The 14,767-nt window shown below is 54.9% G+C and overlaps 2 protein-coding genes across 3 annotated transcripts in view; both read left to right on the top strand.

The window, feature by feature from the left end:
- Window positions 1–1,125: 1,125 nt before the first annotated feature.
- On the top strand, window positions 1,126–5,465 carry AQP10 (aquaporin 10). 2 transcript variants are annotated; one of them, XM_032265027.1, is made up of 6 exons: window positions 1,128–1,329; window positions 1,684–1,810; window positions 3,133–3,270; window positions 3,392–3,510; window positions 3,740–3,957; window positions 4,430–5,465. In XM_032265027.1, the coding sequence occupies exons 1-6, from the start codon at window positions 1,225–1,227 to the stop codon at window positions 4,626–4,628; spliced, it is 906 nt and encodes a 301-aa protein (XP_032120918.1). In that variant the 5' UTR covers window positions 1,128–1,224; the 3' UTR covers window positions 4,629–5,465. The 2 variants fall into 2 exon arrangements, with proteins under 2 accessions (XP_032120919.1, XP_032120918.1); XM_032265028.1 differs by lacking the exon at window positions 3,133–3,270 and having other exon boundaries at window positions 1,126–1,329.
- A 3,489-nt stretch (window positions 5,466–8,954) lies between these two features.
- Window positions 8,955–14,767, top strand: part of ATP8B2 (ATPase phospholipid transporting 8B2) — a 33,484-nt gene continuing 27,671 nt past the window's right edge. Inside the window, exons 1-10 of the mRNA XM_032265022.1 lie at window positions 8,955–9,238; window positions 10,528–10,586; window positions 10,946–11,059; window positions 11,183–11,281; window positions 11,558–11,619; window positions 11,720–11,792; window positions 12,045–12,115; window positions 12,691–12,770; window positions 14,321–14,509; window positions 14,603–14,655. Coding sequence (XP_032120913.1) covers window positions 9,151–9,238; window positions 10,528–10,586; window positions 10,946–11,059; window positions 11,183–11,281; window positions 11,558–11,619; window positions 11,720–11,792; window positions 12,045–12,115; window positions 12,691–12,770; window positions 14,321–14,509; window positions 14,603–14,655 — 888 coding nt within the window. The 5' untranslated portion in view covers window positions 8,955–9,150. The remainder of the gene's footprint in view (window positions 9,239–10,527; window positions 10,587–10,945; window positions 11,060–11,182; window positions 11,282–11,557; window positions 11,620–11,719; window positions 11,793–12,044; window positions 12,116–12,690; window positions 12,771–14,320; window positions 14,510–14,602; window positions 14,656–14,767) is intronic.

Raw genomic sequence — 14,767 nt, 5'->3', positions numbered from 1 at the left:
CCACCTTGGCCTCCCAAAGTGCTAGGATTACAGGCGTGAGCCACCACGCCCAGCCACTCCTTTACATTCTTAATAAACTTGCTTTCACTTTAAATTTAAATTTAGAAGTTGATTCTTCGAATGCATTTAATTGGAGGCTTGAGATATGAAGTAGGGTGCGCTTACTTCATGCAGAGCAAGAGTGGCACGCACCCAGAGAAGGCCAGGTGGAGCTCAGCGTGAGTGTGAAGGCTTCATGTCAAGCCATGTTGGGGGACACAAAGACAGAGCATTCTCTAACCAATGTGAGACTCTGCATTCGGGAAGTACAAGCACTCACTGTGTGGGTTTTATTCTCACAGTCTACGGTCTTTAGCCTCATCTCTCCAGATGCCTATTGAGTTCTTCAAGCATCCAAATGGTTTGGGGAAAGGCTTCAGGTTCTAAATGAGAGGCTTTGTGGGCTACCAGATGGAAAGTCAGAAGATCTGGATTGGAATTCACTCAGCCATGAAATAATTGTGCGCTCTTGGGCCGGGCGAAGTGGCTCACACTTGTAATCCCAGCACTTTGGGAGGCTGAGGTGGGTGAATCACTAGAGGTCAGGAGTTCGAGACCAGCCGGGCCAACATGGTGAAACCTCATCTTTACTAAAAAATATAAAAATTAGCTGGGTGTGGTGGCACACACCTGTAGTCCCGTCTACTTGGGAGGCTGAGGCAGGAGAATCGCTTGAACTTGGGAGACGGAGGTTGCAGTGACCTGAGATGGTACCACTGTACTCCACAGCCTGGGTGACAGAACAAGACTCTCTCTCAAAAAAGAGAAAAAAGTGTGTGATCTTGGGGACTTCTAAGGCCCAGTAGCCTCATCTGTAGAATGGAAGCAATAGGGCTACTTTGCGGAGCTGGCTTCAGGACCAAGAGATCGAATGTATATGAAGCAGGGTACTTCCTTCAATCTGTCAGGGTGAGGGAGGCTAGTCCTGTGATGAATGCGGATAAAGCAGAGACGAGGCAGAGGTTGCGCAAATGCCGGGCTCTGTGCTCGGAGCCTGCTCCCAGACATTCTTCTGTTATCTGTTTCCTAGCCTACACACGTGCATAGACAGTAGCCGCTGTTCAGTAACTGAGCTAATGGTTTTAAAGTCTCCTCCTTATCTTGGCTGAGGGCAGGCAGTAGCCGTGCAGCGGCAGTGTGCCTATGCAGACGGAGGGAGAGTGAGCAGCACAGGGTGTTTCCACCATGGTCTTCACTCAGGCCCGGGCTGAAGTCAGGGGCCACCTCCAGATACGCAGCCTCCTGGCCCGGCAGTGCCTGGCAGAGTTTCTGGGTGTGTTTGTGCTCATGGTAGGTCGGGTAACTGGGGGAGGGAAGAAGGGAGGTGGGCAAAAGTTCCGGGCTCCTTCTGGTGTCCTTATCTCTTTCTCCTGGTATCCCCCTCCTGCCAACTCCCAGTCGCTTTCGTTTTCATCCTCTCGTCTCTCCTAACCTCCTTCCTCTTCTACGTCATCTTTCTTCCCACATTGTTTCCGTTTCTTCTTCCTCCACTGTCCCCTTTCTTTTCCCTCCCCTTCTGCTTTTCTCCCTTCTGTGCTTGTCGTCCGTGCTGCTTCGTCTCCTCGGCTGCTCCCCTGGCCTTCCCCACCTTCTCCCTGCTGGTCTCTGGGGCTCCCTGTTCCTCATCTCTCCTCTTCTCCCCAGCTCCTCACCCAAGGAGCTGTGGCCCAGGCTGTCACCAGTGGAGAAGACAAAGGCAACTTCTTCACCATGTTTCTGGCTGGCTCTCTGGCTGTCACGATAGCCATCTACGTGGGTGGTAATGTCTCAGGTGAGGAGGGAGGGGTCTGGTCATCGGAGCTGGTGGGACGTGCATGTGAGCATGTCTGTCTGGTGACGGTGGAAAGGCAAATCCTTCTGTGACTCATGGACATTATCTCCTTGAGCTTGACCAGTGCCCCAGACTGAGATGAGCCTTTGGCCCCATCAGCCCATCCCCTTTCTGTATCTCTCCATCCCTCTTCCTCACACGAATGCTTGGCTCACCTAGGTAGAAATCTATGGCAGGCACAGAGGGCTGTCATTCTGTGTTCCCCGCCGAAGTCCTCTGGGGGCTCATCTCTGCTCAGGACCTCTCCTGCTTGTCCACAGATACACAGTGCCTCGTTGTGGCTGGCTGGAGCCTTGAGACATAGTGTGTTGCTGGGGATGAAGCAGGCAGACCTAGGTTCCAACCTTGGACTCACAGTGTCTTCTTTTTTTTTTTTTGAGACGGAGTTTCGCTCTTGTTACCCAGGCTGGAGTGCAATGGCGCGATCTCGGCTCACCGCAACCTCCGTCTCCTGGGTTCAGGCAATTCTGCCTCAGCCTCCTGAGTAGCTGGGATTACAGGCACGTGCCACCATGCCCAGCTAATTTTTTGTATTTTTAGTAGAGATGGGGTTTCACCATGTTGACCAGGATGGTCTCGATCTCTTGACCTCGTGATCCACCCGCCTCGGCCTCCCAAAGTGCTGGGATTACAGGCTTGAGCCACCGCGCCCGGCCTTTTTTTGTATTTTTAGTAGAGATGGGGTTTCACCATGTTGACCAGGATGGTTTCGATCTCTTGACCTTGTGATCCACCCGCCTCGGCCTCCCAGAGTGCTGGGATTACAGGCTTGAGCCACTGCGCCCGGCCTCTTTTTTTTTTTTTTGAGATGGAGTTTCACTCTGTTGCCCAGGCTGAAGTGTCGTGGTGTGATGGGTGTTCACTGCAAACTCTCCCTCCTTGGTTTAAGCAATTCTCCTCCCTCAGCTTCCCAAATAGTTGGGATTACAAGTGCCTGCCACCACGCCTGGCTAATTTTTGTGTATTTAGTGGAGATGGGTTTTAACCAGTTGGCTGGGCTGGTCTCAAACTCCTGATCTCAAGTGATCCACCTGCCTCGGCCTCCCAAAGTGCTGTGATTACAGGCATGAGCAACTGTGCCCAGCCCACAGTGTGACTTTGATAAATTGCTTAATATCCTGGAGCCTCAACTTCCTAAGCTGTGCGATGGAAATTATACCACCTCCCTTAAGGGCTGTAGGAAGAAGCAGCGGTGCTGTCTGGTGACAATGCTTGGCAGTGACACTTAATAGATTCTGTATTTCTTTCCTTGATCCTTGAAGGGGCCCACCTGAATCCAGCCTTCTCCCTGGCCATGTGCCTCCTTGGACGCCACCCCTGGGTCAAGCTCCCTATTTACATCTTGGTGCAGCTGCTGTCTGCTTTCTGTGCTTCGGGAGCCACCTATGTTCTCTACTACGGTGACAGAGGGAACAGAGGGAGCCGTGCCTTGGGAGCACCTGTGGGTGGGCAGGGGTGCCTCAGAATGGTTTTGGATGAACAAGCAAAGAGGGACATCCTGGGTGTTCCCCTCGTCCACAGACGCCCTGCAGAACTATACAGGTGGGAACCTGACAGTGACTGGTCCCAAGGAGACAGCCTCTATTTTTGCCACCTACCCTGCCCCCTATCTGTCCCTGAACAATGGCTTCCTGGATCAGGTAGGTGTGAGGGGGAGGTCTGGGGACCCAGCATTCGCCCTGTTCCTCGGGACCCCAGCCCATTGTTCAGTCTCTGGGTAGAGTGTAGGTTGGGTCTATCTCGGCACCCCCTACCATCCCCAACTGCCTGTGTTGCACAAAGCTAGACGACATGGAGCATTTGGATTAGAGAGGGAAGATGGAGCACCTGGAAGCTGACGGGGACCCCTCTGCCTCTGTTGACTCCAAGGTTCTGGGCACCGGGATGCTGATTGTGGGGCTCTTGGCCATCCTGGACAGACGGAACAAGGGAGTCCCTGCGGGTCTGGAGCCTGTGGTGGTGGGGATGCTGGTCTTGGCCATCGGGTTATCCATGGGTGCCAACTGCGGGGTTCCACTCAACCCGGCCCGGGACCTGGGCCCGCGTCTCTTCACCTACGTGGCTGGCTGGGGTCCTGAAGTCTTCAGGTGGGAGAGACCTTCTTCTGGTGCTGGCCTCCACTCGTCTTCCTCTGCTAAGGGCTCTGTCCCTGGGTCCAAAAAGTCTGTCTTTAAATAGCTCTCTTGGCCTCTTAGGACAATGTTCTTTCTGCAAGTCACATGCTCCCTCTTTCTCCCTTGCTTCCCTCCCACTTTTCACTGACACAGTAAGATTTAGAGGTTGTGTTCTTAAGCATGCCATATTACCTCTGTGCACATTAGAGACTTCATCAGCAAAATTAATATATTCAGATCACTCCCTAAGGCAAGAGGCTGGACAGAGCTCTCCTGGGGTTCCCTTTTCTAAATACTATGCTTTGGTGACAAAGCAATCTCCTTCCTGGTGTCCACCACTCCAGGAACAACTTTAGGGCACTCTCTTGCTACTGCCCCTGGTCCTTGGAGAGGGGGAGGCTAAGGGAGTCACTCCTGATACCTTCCTATTGTCCTTCTTTTGCAGTGCTGGTAATGGCTGGTGGTGGGTGCCTGTGGTGGCCCCTATGGTGGGGGCCACGCTTGGCACAGCCACTTACCAGCTGTTGGTGGCTCTGCACCATCCTGAGGACCCAGAGCCAGTTCAGCATCTGGTGTCTGACCAACGTAAAGCCTCAGAGTTGGAAACTCCTGCCTCAGCACAGATGCTGGAGTGTAAGCTATGATTAGGCCAATCCTCACTTCACTCGTGGACCCTGGAGCCATCACTGACCCCGCCTGGGAGCAACAGTTATTCTTCCTCCTTGTTCATGTGCCAGAACCTGGGAGCCTTCCCGTTTACCCACATGGCACCCCTTCCTCCTAAGAAGGATCCTGGACAGGGAGAAGCGGAGGAGGATAAGGTACCGGGACTCAGCCTTCTCATCCCCCTCCTCCCACAAAGCGGTTTTCTGACCCTCCGGGCCTCTTGGAACGTAATTACTCGAGGTAGCCGCTAGAGGGTGCGCACCCGGACGCTGGACGGGGACGGCTGTGGGCATCTGCAGGGCGGAGGGGGCCACCATCCAGGGTAGGGCACAACCCTGGGGACTGCCCTCCACAGCCTGTCCCGACTGCCGACTCCCAGCTTTCATCGCCCCGGCGCCTCCCGCCTTCACCCTCTCGGGAAGCCTCTCGCAGCGGGTAGTTAGGGGTGGGGAGGCCGCCACCACCTAGGGGGCGTGGTGGGGGCGGAGGGAGGGAGGGAGGCGGGGCACAGAGACCGAGAGCAAGGCGGGGAAACTGAGGCATGGTTCCTCGACATCTCGGTGCGGCGTCGTTCATTCAAGGAGAGTGAGATACAGTGAGATGAAGCAGGGCGAGGAGAAAGGGTGAAGGAACAGAGGGTGGACGGCTCCGAGGAGCGAGAGTCGGGGCCTGAGGGCAACCTGGCGCCGGGGAGAATTCTGGTTGTTCACCACTTCTACAGCTCTCCCGCCGCTCCCTGCAGAGGATGCTCGTTTTGCAGAGAAGGCAGAGTTCCTCTACTCCTTTTTTCCAAATTAAAAAAACCCTCTGAACGATCTAGCCTCCCGAATTGTTTTTTCTTTTAAGAGGCAGATGGACGTGCGTGTGGGGGGATCCCAGCCTGGCCACGCCGAGCCTCGGAAGGGCTAAGACCCTCCCCCTGCCCCGCACAAAGATGGCTGCTCCCTCCTCCCAGATCCCTCTCCCCTCCCCAAAACCCCCTCCCGCCCCCCGGCCCCGCCGCCAGCTCCGTCACTTCCGCCCCGCCGTGGCCGAAACTGACACAAAGTAGCGGGCAGAGGCCCCGGGGGAGCGGGGCCGCAGCTGGGGGGGCGGGAGCCCGCGGGGAGCCGAGCCGAGCGCCCCCCGCCCCAGCCCCCAGCATGGGCAGGACGGGGCCGCCGGGGCGGGCGCCGAGCGCTGAGCGCTGAGGTGAGGCGAGGCGAGGCGGGGACGCCCGGGAGCGCGGGGCCGGGATGGCAGAGGGATGCGGCGGCGGCCGCGGGGCTGGAGGGGCCCGGGAGCGGGTGTGGATGGGGGAGCACCGGGGACCGGGAGTAGGGAGCTGCTGCCAGACCGGGGGCGGGTGGCGGCCGACTGGAGAGCAGGGGCTGTCGGGTGCCCGGGGACCGGGCAGAGCGGGGGACTGTGTGCTGGGTGGGAGGATGGGGTGCCGAAGGGGCGCGTGGAGAGCAGGAGAGCGGCGCGAGTGCCCAGGAGAATCTCGTGCAGCCTCCGCCGAGGGAGACCCGCCCAGAGAGTTGTGGGGCGAGAGGAGTAGCCGGGACCCGAGGGTTCGGTGCCTGGAGAAGGGAGTTTGGGCTGGTAGGCTTTGTCTTTCTAAGGTGGAAGTCTGTCTCTGCCCGCGGAAAACCGAGTGTGTCAGGAGGGGCGGGAGCTCTGGGAGATGATAGCTGTGCCCTGAGTTCTGTCCTCGGTGAGGGAAGGTGGCCCGAGCTCGTGTTGGTGGCCAGTGACCTGGGGGTCTTCCATTTCCTCCTGTTTCCCTGACCTGCCAGCCTCCTCTGAAAGAAGTGGCCAGCCTTTTGGGGCTCTTGCTTGGAAGGAAGCAGAGACCGGACCTATAGGAGGAGCTGTTTTCCTCCATGGAGCATTGCCTCCTTGCCGGGGCTGGCTATTTTTATCCCAAATGTGGCCGAGAGGGGGCTGGGGCAGGGTGACGGGGCAGGGCAACGTGGCTGAGGAGCCTGACCTGTTCAGAAAACCCAGGCTGTGTGAGACTGAGAAGGAAAAGTGAGAGTGATCCCTGTTCCCAGGTCTCTCCTCCCTTTCCCTTGGAATCATGGCTCCCCCCAACCCCCCCAGAGGGGATGAGGTCTGGGGCCAAGCCTCCTTCCAGTCTCCCCAGGGTCTCAGAGGTAAAACAACTTTCCTGGTCCGTATCCAGACTCCTGGCTCCTGAGGGTGTGTGCAGCTCCTACTTTAACTCTTTCATGGGACTCAAACTCAGATCTTCAGGCTGATAGTGTGTCTTGATCCCTTCCTCCCCAAGGGCGGGGCTGCCTGTAGAACTTGTGATGCCCACCCTTGCATCCTTTAACCTCTCCCTGTGCGCCCCACCCTCCTGTGACTCATACTCAGACTGGGTGGAGACCCTGGCAGGGGGCCCTGAAGGAGGGCTTGGCATCTCTAAAATGTGGATGAGGTTTTTCTTCCTGAGCCAGGCACCCTTGCCTGCCATAGTTGGAGAGGGTCAGGGATGAAAAGGACTTCTGGCTTTCAGGATTGTCTGACCTGGCATTAAGGGTGGGATCTGAGCTGGTGAAGGGAGAACTGGTGTGGGTGACTGGGTCATGGAAGAGTCTGTAATTATAGAGGTTGGCCAGACACGCAATTAGTATCTCTTGGGGCTGACAGGCCGGTGGGGTGTGACTGGTAGGCTGGAAGCAGGGGGAACCAAAGAGGATGAGGAGTTGAAAGGCTTTCCACCCAGACAAAGAAAGAGGAGATGACTGACTGGCGGTTTCCTTTGGGCCAGGCTGGGGAATAAGGATGAGGCTCTGTGACCCTGCCTTGTAAGGCCAGGCCTTGAACCTTTTTGGGCGAAAGAAAGGACATGGGAAGGTGGAGCAGGCACAGGCCTGTCTCACTGGCACTCCCTTACCCTGCCCAGTGCCATGCTGACTGGACTAGGCTTGCGGTGGGAGAGAAGGAGGGGTGAACTCCCCACTAGGGTTGGGAAGATCCCTCTGCCAGCCCAGAAAGGTGGCTGACCCAGGTTGAGAGGAAGCTGTTTGGGGACTGTCTGTGCAGAAAGTGACGGCCATGCCTCTAATGTGAGCTCCCCCCGGAGGAGGTGATAATGGAAGCCCCAGTAATGGGGGGTGGGATGACGGAGAACTTTTAAGCATTTCGAGAAGGGTGGAGCCTGCCCACCCTGTTTCCTGATGCCCTGCCAGGTGTTTCCTGGCTTATGCTCCCTCCACCCCACCCTTTGGGGAAACTGCTTTCTAGTAAGCACAAGCACTACTCGTTGCCATCAGAACACCTGGGAGCCTCCGTTGTCCCTGGGATGGATACCTTGAGAGCTGTGCCCCTTTTTTCAATATCTGGCCTCTTCTTTCCCTACAGGCCTTGGCTTCTGTAAAATCTCAGCCCCCCCATGTCACCCAAGGCAGGGGGATGATGGGAGGTGGTGGGGAAATCCCCTGTTTCCCAGAGACCCATCAGGGCAGTAAGAGGAGAGACTGGGAGGAGGAGGCTGGGGGAGGGGCAAGGTCAGAGCTGGAGAAGAGGGTCTTCAAAAGGGATCTCATGAGGGGAGGGAAGAGTTACCATCAGCTTCCTGACCTCATTCATCTGTCACCTTCTTGCAGGGTCTCCCATGGGATTGCTGGGATCTTGCTGGGTGAGATGGCACTGTGTGCAAAAAAGCGCCCCCCAGGTAAGACAGGCAAGGAGGGGAGATCCCGGGAACCATCAAGAGTGGGTGTTATGGCTCAGGGAGCAAAGGGAGAAGGGACAAGTGGTATGGGTCTGAGGGAGGGTAGCTTACAGCCCCTATCCAGCTTGGAGGGAGCCGAGGAAACCGAATTCTTCCGCTTGATTCCAAGGCTCGGTTATCTGCCAGGACGGCGCTGAGCACCAGCTCCCTCCCACCTTCCTGCCCCGAAACATCTGCAGTCTTGGGGCACCTGCAGCTCCTGCTCTCTAGCCTAGGGAGCTGTGTTCTCATCTCTGCTCGGTCCTTTCACCCCCTCCCTGCCCCCCTCATTTTTCCATCCACCCGTCTTCCTGGTTTTCCCGCGGGCGGGGGTGTGTGTGCGTGAAAGCGGTTGCCCCCGACAACGCTGGCAGTCCGCATTGGCCCGGCCCCGCATTGGCCCGGCCCCGCATTGGCCAGGCCCGGGGGTGGGAGGGAAGGCGGGGCTCGCGCGCGAGCTTTCGCCTACGCGGCGCGCTGGCAGGCTGCGGCCCCTGCAGTTGGGGAGCGGGCGGGGGCGGAGCCCTGGGCGTGCTCGGCGCGTCCGGGGCCACTCAGCGCACGCTGGCGTCCGCTGGGGGGAATGGGGGGCGGCGACCGCGCTGCTGAGCTCGCGGCGTCCCCGAGGGCCCGCGGCTGGGAGGATGGCCTGGGCTGCGAGTGGGGCGCGCGCCCGACGGCCGGGGCTCCCCTCTGAGCGGCCGCGGCTCCTGCACCTCCCCGGGGAGCCGCCCCTTCGATGCCGCTAAGGCCAAGGACATATAGACGGTCTGCCGTCCCCCACTCAAACTGGGATCATGACTGTCCCCAAGGAGATGCCCGAGAAGTGGGCTCGGGCCCGGCCACCTCCCTCTTGGAGCCGAAAGAAGCCCTCTTGGGGGACAGGTAACGGGAGGCAGCGCCTGGCTACCAATTATTCCCCCCTCCAATCCCCACATTCACTTGTCCCCGGCCTCCCCCAACCTTCTCTGATCCTCTTTCCAGACCCAGAGATTCCTGGCTCCTAAGGGTACAGTTCCTACCATCTTCCTTTGCATGGTCTTTGGTGATTGCGCAGGGGACTCAGCCCAAGGGAGCCCCTCTAGGGAAGTTTTTGGGAGTGAAGTGGCTTGGTAGGCAGGGGGCACTGTGGCCTGGGGTTTTGTTACTGCAGTGTGCTCTGCAGGGGTTCTGGGGTGTATGGAACAGATTCTGGAATGCTGTCTTTGGCTCCTGGACAGGTTTAAGGCATTAGGTTTACTGCCTAACCAAGTTACCCCCTTTTGCAGCATGAGGTCATGGTGACCCCCGGGGAGATGGGCTGGGAAATCCATGATAGGACAGCTCCTTGTTCTGGGACATGAATTTGGTGCCTGCAGTCCCAGACCTGCAGAGGCTTGAGATAGGTTTAAGTGTCACTAACTGAGTGACAGATGAGCCCTTTAAGGGAAATGCGTGCAGATGGCACAAGGAAGGTCCAGTTAGAGAGCAACTGTTTCAATTACATTTCATTCCTCCCTCCTCCATCTCTGTCTCAGTCTGCATGACCCATATCCCTGACCACCCCCCACCTTTTCTACTTGAAGATGAGCTTTGAAATAAGGTGATGTCATTGTGGGCCAGTCAGAAGCAGCTGCTGGTGACATGTGACAAGCAGAGGCTCCTGTAGGGGGGACTGCACGTGGGGCTGGGATGCTGCCGCAGCGCAGCTCCAGGGCACAGTGACCCTCCTTCTTGCCACCTACCCTACCCTCGAAATAGGGAGAGAGCAGTACAGCGGCTAGGTCTGCAGTGGTCCCCAGGGGGAAGGCGGCTTTGTGTTTTCAGCGCCACTCCTTGGTTATGACGATGTATGCATTACTAAGAGCAGCAAAAGGGGCTGGGGAATCCCAAGACTGTCAATGGCTAAGATTCCCCTGGAGTGGGGGTGGGGGAGACAAACTGGGTGCTCCCAGTTGTAGACCTTGAAGGTTGGTGGTGAGGAGAAGAGAACACGCCTTGTCCTGTGAGTGTAACCTGGAGAGCTGTGGGTCAGGCCACTGGTGCAAGGTGGGCTGGAGGGAAGAATTTGATGACCCCTCAGTTGTGGAGCTAACTCCTTAACGATATTCTGTGGAAAAAACCAGGGAACCCTCACAAAGTGTTGGTCCAGACCTCAGTTTGCTCCTCCTGACTGCAGCATCATTTTGTTGCAGAAGAAGAAAGGAGGGCGCGGGCTAATGACCGAGAATACAATGAGAAATTCCAGTATGCGGTAAGTGACTCCAGACCACCTGTTCCTTCTCTCTGATTGGAGAGGGGAAAGGGGCAAGGACAGCCTACGCTGGGACTGAGGGCTGCCGGGGAAGAGTGCTTGGGAGAGGGGAAGGCACCCACTTTAGCCACTCTCCATCTGCTACTGTGCTGAATTTTTCATGCCTTCACCTGTCAGTGAAGCAGAATGCATTGACCCCTTGAGACTCCCTTCTCTCCTCCTCTTTCCCCCTCCCACACTTGTTACTGCTGGCTTTTGGGGCAGAGATCTGGGGAAGTATAAAGATGGTGAGGCAGCTTCAGTCTGGTTCTGGGTGGGGGCTGGAGGCTGCTCATTTATCTTCTCTCCTACTGCCATAGAGTAACTGCATCAAGACTTCCAAGTACAATATTCTCACCTTCCTGCCTGTCAACCTCTTTGAGCAGTTCCAGGAAGTTGCCAATACTTACTTCCTGTTCCTCCTCATTCTGCAGGTAGGTGACCCATACATAGTAGATCTTTTGCAGCTCCCCAAACTGAATAAAGTCAAGAAAGAGGAAGGGGAAGGAAGGCATCAGATGGGGTTTCGGAGGCATGCTTCTCTTTCTTCCTTTCAGTTGATCCCACAGATCTCTTCCCTGTCCTGGTTCACCACCATTGTGCCTTTGGTTCTTGTCCTCACCATCACAGCTGTTAAAGATGCCACTGATGACTATGTGAGTTGTTTTAATTCTGCTATTTTGTCCCAGTCACCCACCATTACTCCCACACCCACTCCCAACTCACAGCCACCTTCATCCAGCACAGTTTTTTTGGTTTCCTTGACATCCGGCTAGATCCATGGTGTCTTTTTGCTATGGGGGTGGGGGGAGAACTGGTTTGTGATGGGGTGTGTATGAGGCGTTACTCTACGCGCTCTGAGTTCTCCTGATCAGCGAATTCCTTCCAGGCAGGGAATGGTGTCTTACCTTTTACAGTTTTCTTCTTTTCAGTTCCGCCACAAGAGTGATAACCAGGTGAATAACCGCCAGTCTCAGGTGCTGATCAATGGAATGTGAGTGCCTGCTGGAGACGAGGGCTCTGGGGAGGAAGAGGGTCCCCTGGGAGCCGCTGTAGCTCCTGACAGCCTCTTCACTGTCTTCTCGTTGCCTCAGCCTCCAGCAGGAGCAGTGGATGAATGTCTGTGTTGGTGATATTATCAAGCTAGAAAATAACCAGTTTGTCGCGGTAAGGGACAGGGTACCCCTCTAGGCCTGTAGCATTCTTCCTCTTCTGTGTCAGAAAGGGATGAAGCCTTCCTGATTTACTGTTGCCTCTTAAACACCCACCCGCCCACGGCAGGAAACTTTCTCATGTCAGGGGCCACTGATGCACCTGGAACTAAGCAAACCAAGAATGCTTAGTGGAAGGAGCCATCATCACAGCCCACTGGGGGTGGAGGTTTGCATATTTGGACTTCTCATTAGGTTTTCTCTCTAGGCGGATCTCCTCCTCCTTTCCAGCAGTGAGCCCCATGGGCTGTGTTACATAGAGACAGCAGAACTGGATGGGTAAGCGGCATGCTCAGTGTCAGCCCTCTCCTTCTGTCTCTTTGGAGGTAAAAAGATTGTCTTTGAACGAGGTTCTTAGGTCTGGGCTCTGTCTGAATTTGGCAAAATTAGGGGTAAGAAAGGCTTTGGATGTAAGAAGTATTATTCAACCAGTATTTGCTGGGCTAAGCAGCTATGCCCCATGCTTACGTGCCCCGGGTAGAATTTAGAGGATGGGGAAGGCTGGGCATGGTGGTTCACTCCTGTAAATCCCAGCACTTTGGGAGGCCAGTGTGGGAGGATTGCTTGAGCCCAGGAGCTTGAGACCAGCCTGGGCAAGATGGTGAGACCTCGTCTCTATTAAAAAAAAAAAAAAAAATTTAAAAAGTTAAAAAATTAGTTGGGCATGATAGTTTTAATGCCTATAATCCCAGCTACCTGGGAGGCTGAGGTGGAAGGATCATTTGAGCCCAGGAGTTGGAGGCTTCAGTATGATTGTGCCACTGCACTCCAGCTTGGGCAACAGAGCGATCTATTAAAAAAAAACATTTAGAGGTTGAGGAAGGAGTGGGGACTCAGGGATACTGTCTTTCCAGCGAGACCAACATGAAAGTACGTCAGGCGATTCCAGTCACTTCAGAATTGGGAGACATCAGTAAGCTTGCCAAGTTTGATGGTGAGTAATCTTTGGAGGAGTAGCCTGAAGGCAGAGGAGGGGGGCTGGGTTTTGTTTGGGGGGAGCTAAATGATACCTTTTCCTTTGGGCTTTTTGTTGTTATGATTATCCAACTCCCAGGACTGTTTTGGGGGAGGGGAGTGTTGATAATGTCGTGTGGCTACCTCTTGGTTGTGAGTTGATGATGATGATTTCAAGGGAACTTTGTGGCTGATAGCGCCCCATGTGCTATGCATGCTGAGAGAAATTCAGCTTATTCTTTTTGCTTATTAGCTTGGAATAATAATATATGCTTCTTATAAGACAAACCATACAGAGTATGTAAGAAAAAGTTAATAGAGGCCAGTACTATGGCTTGCACCTGTAATCCCAGCAATTTGGGAGGCTGAGGTGGGCAGATCGCTTGAGGCCAGGAGTTCGAGACCAGACTGGCCAACATGGTGAAACCTGTTTCTATTAAAAATACAAAAATTGCTGGGCGCGGTGGCTCACGCCTGTAATCCCAGCACTTTGGGAGGCCGAGGCGGGTGGATCACGAGGTCAAGAGATCGAGACCATCCTGGTCAACATGGTGAAACCCCGTCTCTACTAAAACTACAAAAAATCAGCTGGGCATGGTGGCGCGTGCCTGTAATCCCAGCTACTCAGGAGGCTGAGGCAGGAGAATTGCCTGAACCCAGGAGGTGGAGGTTGCGGTGAGCCGAGATCGCGCCATTGCACTCCAGCCTGGGTAACAAGAGCGAAACTCTGTCTCAAAAAAAAAAAAAAAAAAAAAACCAAAAATTAGCCAGGCGTGGTGGTAGGCACCGGTAGTCCCAGCTACTCGAGAGGCTGAGGCAGGAGAATGGCTTGAACCTGGCGGGTAGAGTTTGCAGTGAGCTGAGATCGCACCACTGCACTCCAGCCTGGGCAACAGAGTGAGAGTGTCTCAAAAAAAAAGAAAAAAAAAAGAAAATAGCTTTTTCTTCCCTCTTCTACCCTGCATAGGTAGCCACATTAACTGATAGTCAGTGTGTATTCATTCACACTTTTTCATATATGTTTATACAAGCAAATATTAGGTTATGCTGCTGCTTCTTTTTTTTTTTTTTTAAATTGAGACAGAGGCTCACTCTGTCGCCCAGGCTGGAGTGCAGTGGTGCGATCTCGGCTCACTGCAACCTCCACCTCCCAGGTTCAGGTGATTCTCCTGCCTCAGCCTCCTGAGTAGCTGGAATTACAGATGCCCACTACCATGCCCAGCTAATTTTTTTATTTTTAGTAGATACAGGGTTTCACCATGTTGGCCAGGCTGGTCTCGAACTTTTGACCTCAAGTGATCCGCCCGCCTTGACCTCCCACAGTGCTTACAGGTGTGAGCCACCACGCCTGACCTGCTTCATTATTTTCTTGAAGACTTGCATCAGCTCACACTCCCAGCAGCAGCATATAGATGGACCCTTGTTCTTGCATCCTCTCCCTCAGCTCATTTTCTCTTTGTTTTATGGTCTTGTGAGCAGGCTGTAGACTGGAGCAGTACTTGAGCAGTGAAACTCTTGTCTTCCATTCAGGTGAAGTGATCTGTGAACCTCCCAACAACAAACTGGACAAATTCAGCGGAACCCTCTACTGGAAGGAAAACAAGTTCCCCCTGAGCAACCAGAACATGCTGCTGCGGGGCTGTGTGCTGCGAAACACCGAGTGGTGCTTCGGGCTGGTCATCTTTGCAGGTGAGCCTCCTAGCATCCAAAGAAAGAAGGGTTAAGAGTTAGCGACTCAGCCAGCCCTCCCTCAGGAGTATGGGATGATGTGGGAGAATACCTAAGGTAACAAGCTTCCAGATCTCCGTGCAGGCCTCTTATCCAGCCAGTGTCTCTATTCCACCCTGCTCTCCAGAATCCTCAAAGTCAGTAAGAGTAGGGATGAGCTACTTTTTTTTTTTCATGGTACTTTAGGCTCTGGGGTACACACGCACATCCTGCATCCTGCAGGACTGCTGCATAAGTGCATACATGCCA

The sequence above is a fragment of the Sapajus apella genome, unplaced genomic scaffold, assembly GCF_009761245.1.
Source record: "Sapajus apella isolate SASKATOON/1434 unplaced genomic scaffold, GSC_monkey_1.0 scaffold148, whole genome shotgun sequence".
Classification (NCBI taxonomy): domain Eukaryota; kingdom Metazoa; phylum Chordata; class Mammalia; order Primates; family Cebidae; genus Sapajus; species Sapajus apella.
The sequence above is the reverse complement of the archived record's forward strand: the minus strand, read 5'-3'. Positions and strand labels throughout refer to the sequence as shown.

Excerpts from the sequence above, each read along its gene's own strand:
- AQP10 (XM_032265027.1), top strand. The coding sequence starts at position 1,225 with ATGGTCTTCACTCAGGCCCGGGCTGAAGTCAGGGGCCACCTCCAGATA. Across the intron at positions 1,330-1,683 it reads TGGGTGTGTTTGTGCTCATG|CTCCTCACCCAAGGAGCTGT; the intron begins GTAGGTCGGGTA and ends TCTTCTCCCCAG. Across the intron at positions 1,811-3,132 it reads CGTGGGTGGTAATGTCTCAG|GGGCCCACCTGAATCCAGCC; the intron begins GTGAGGAGGGAG and ends TGATCCTTGAAG.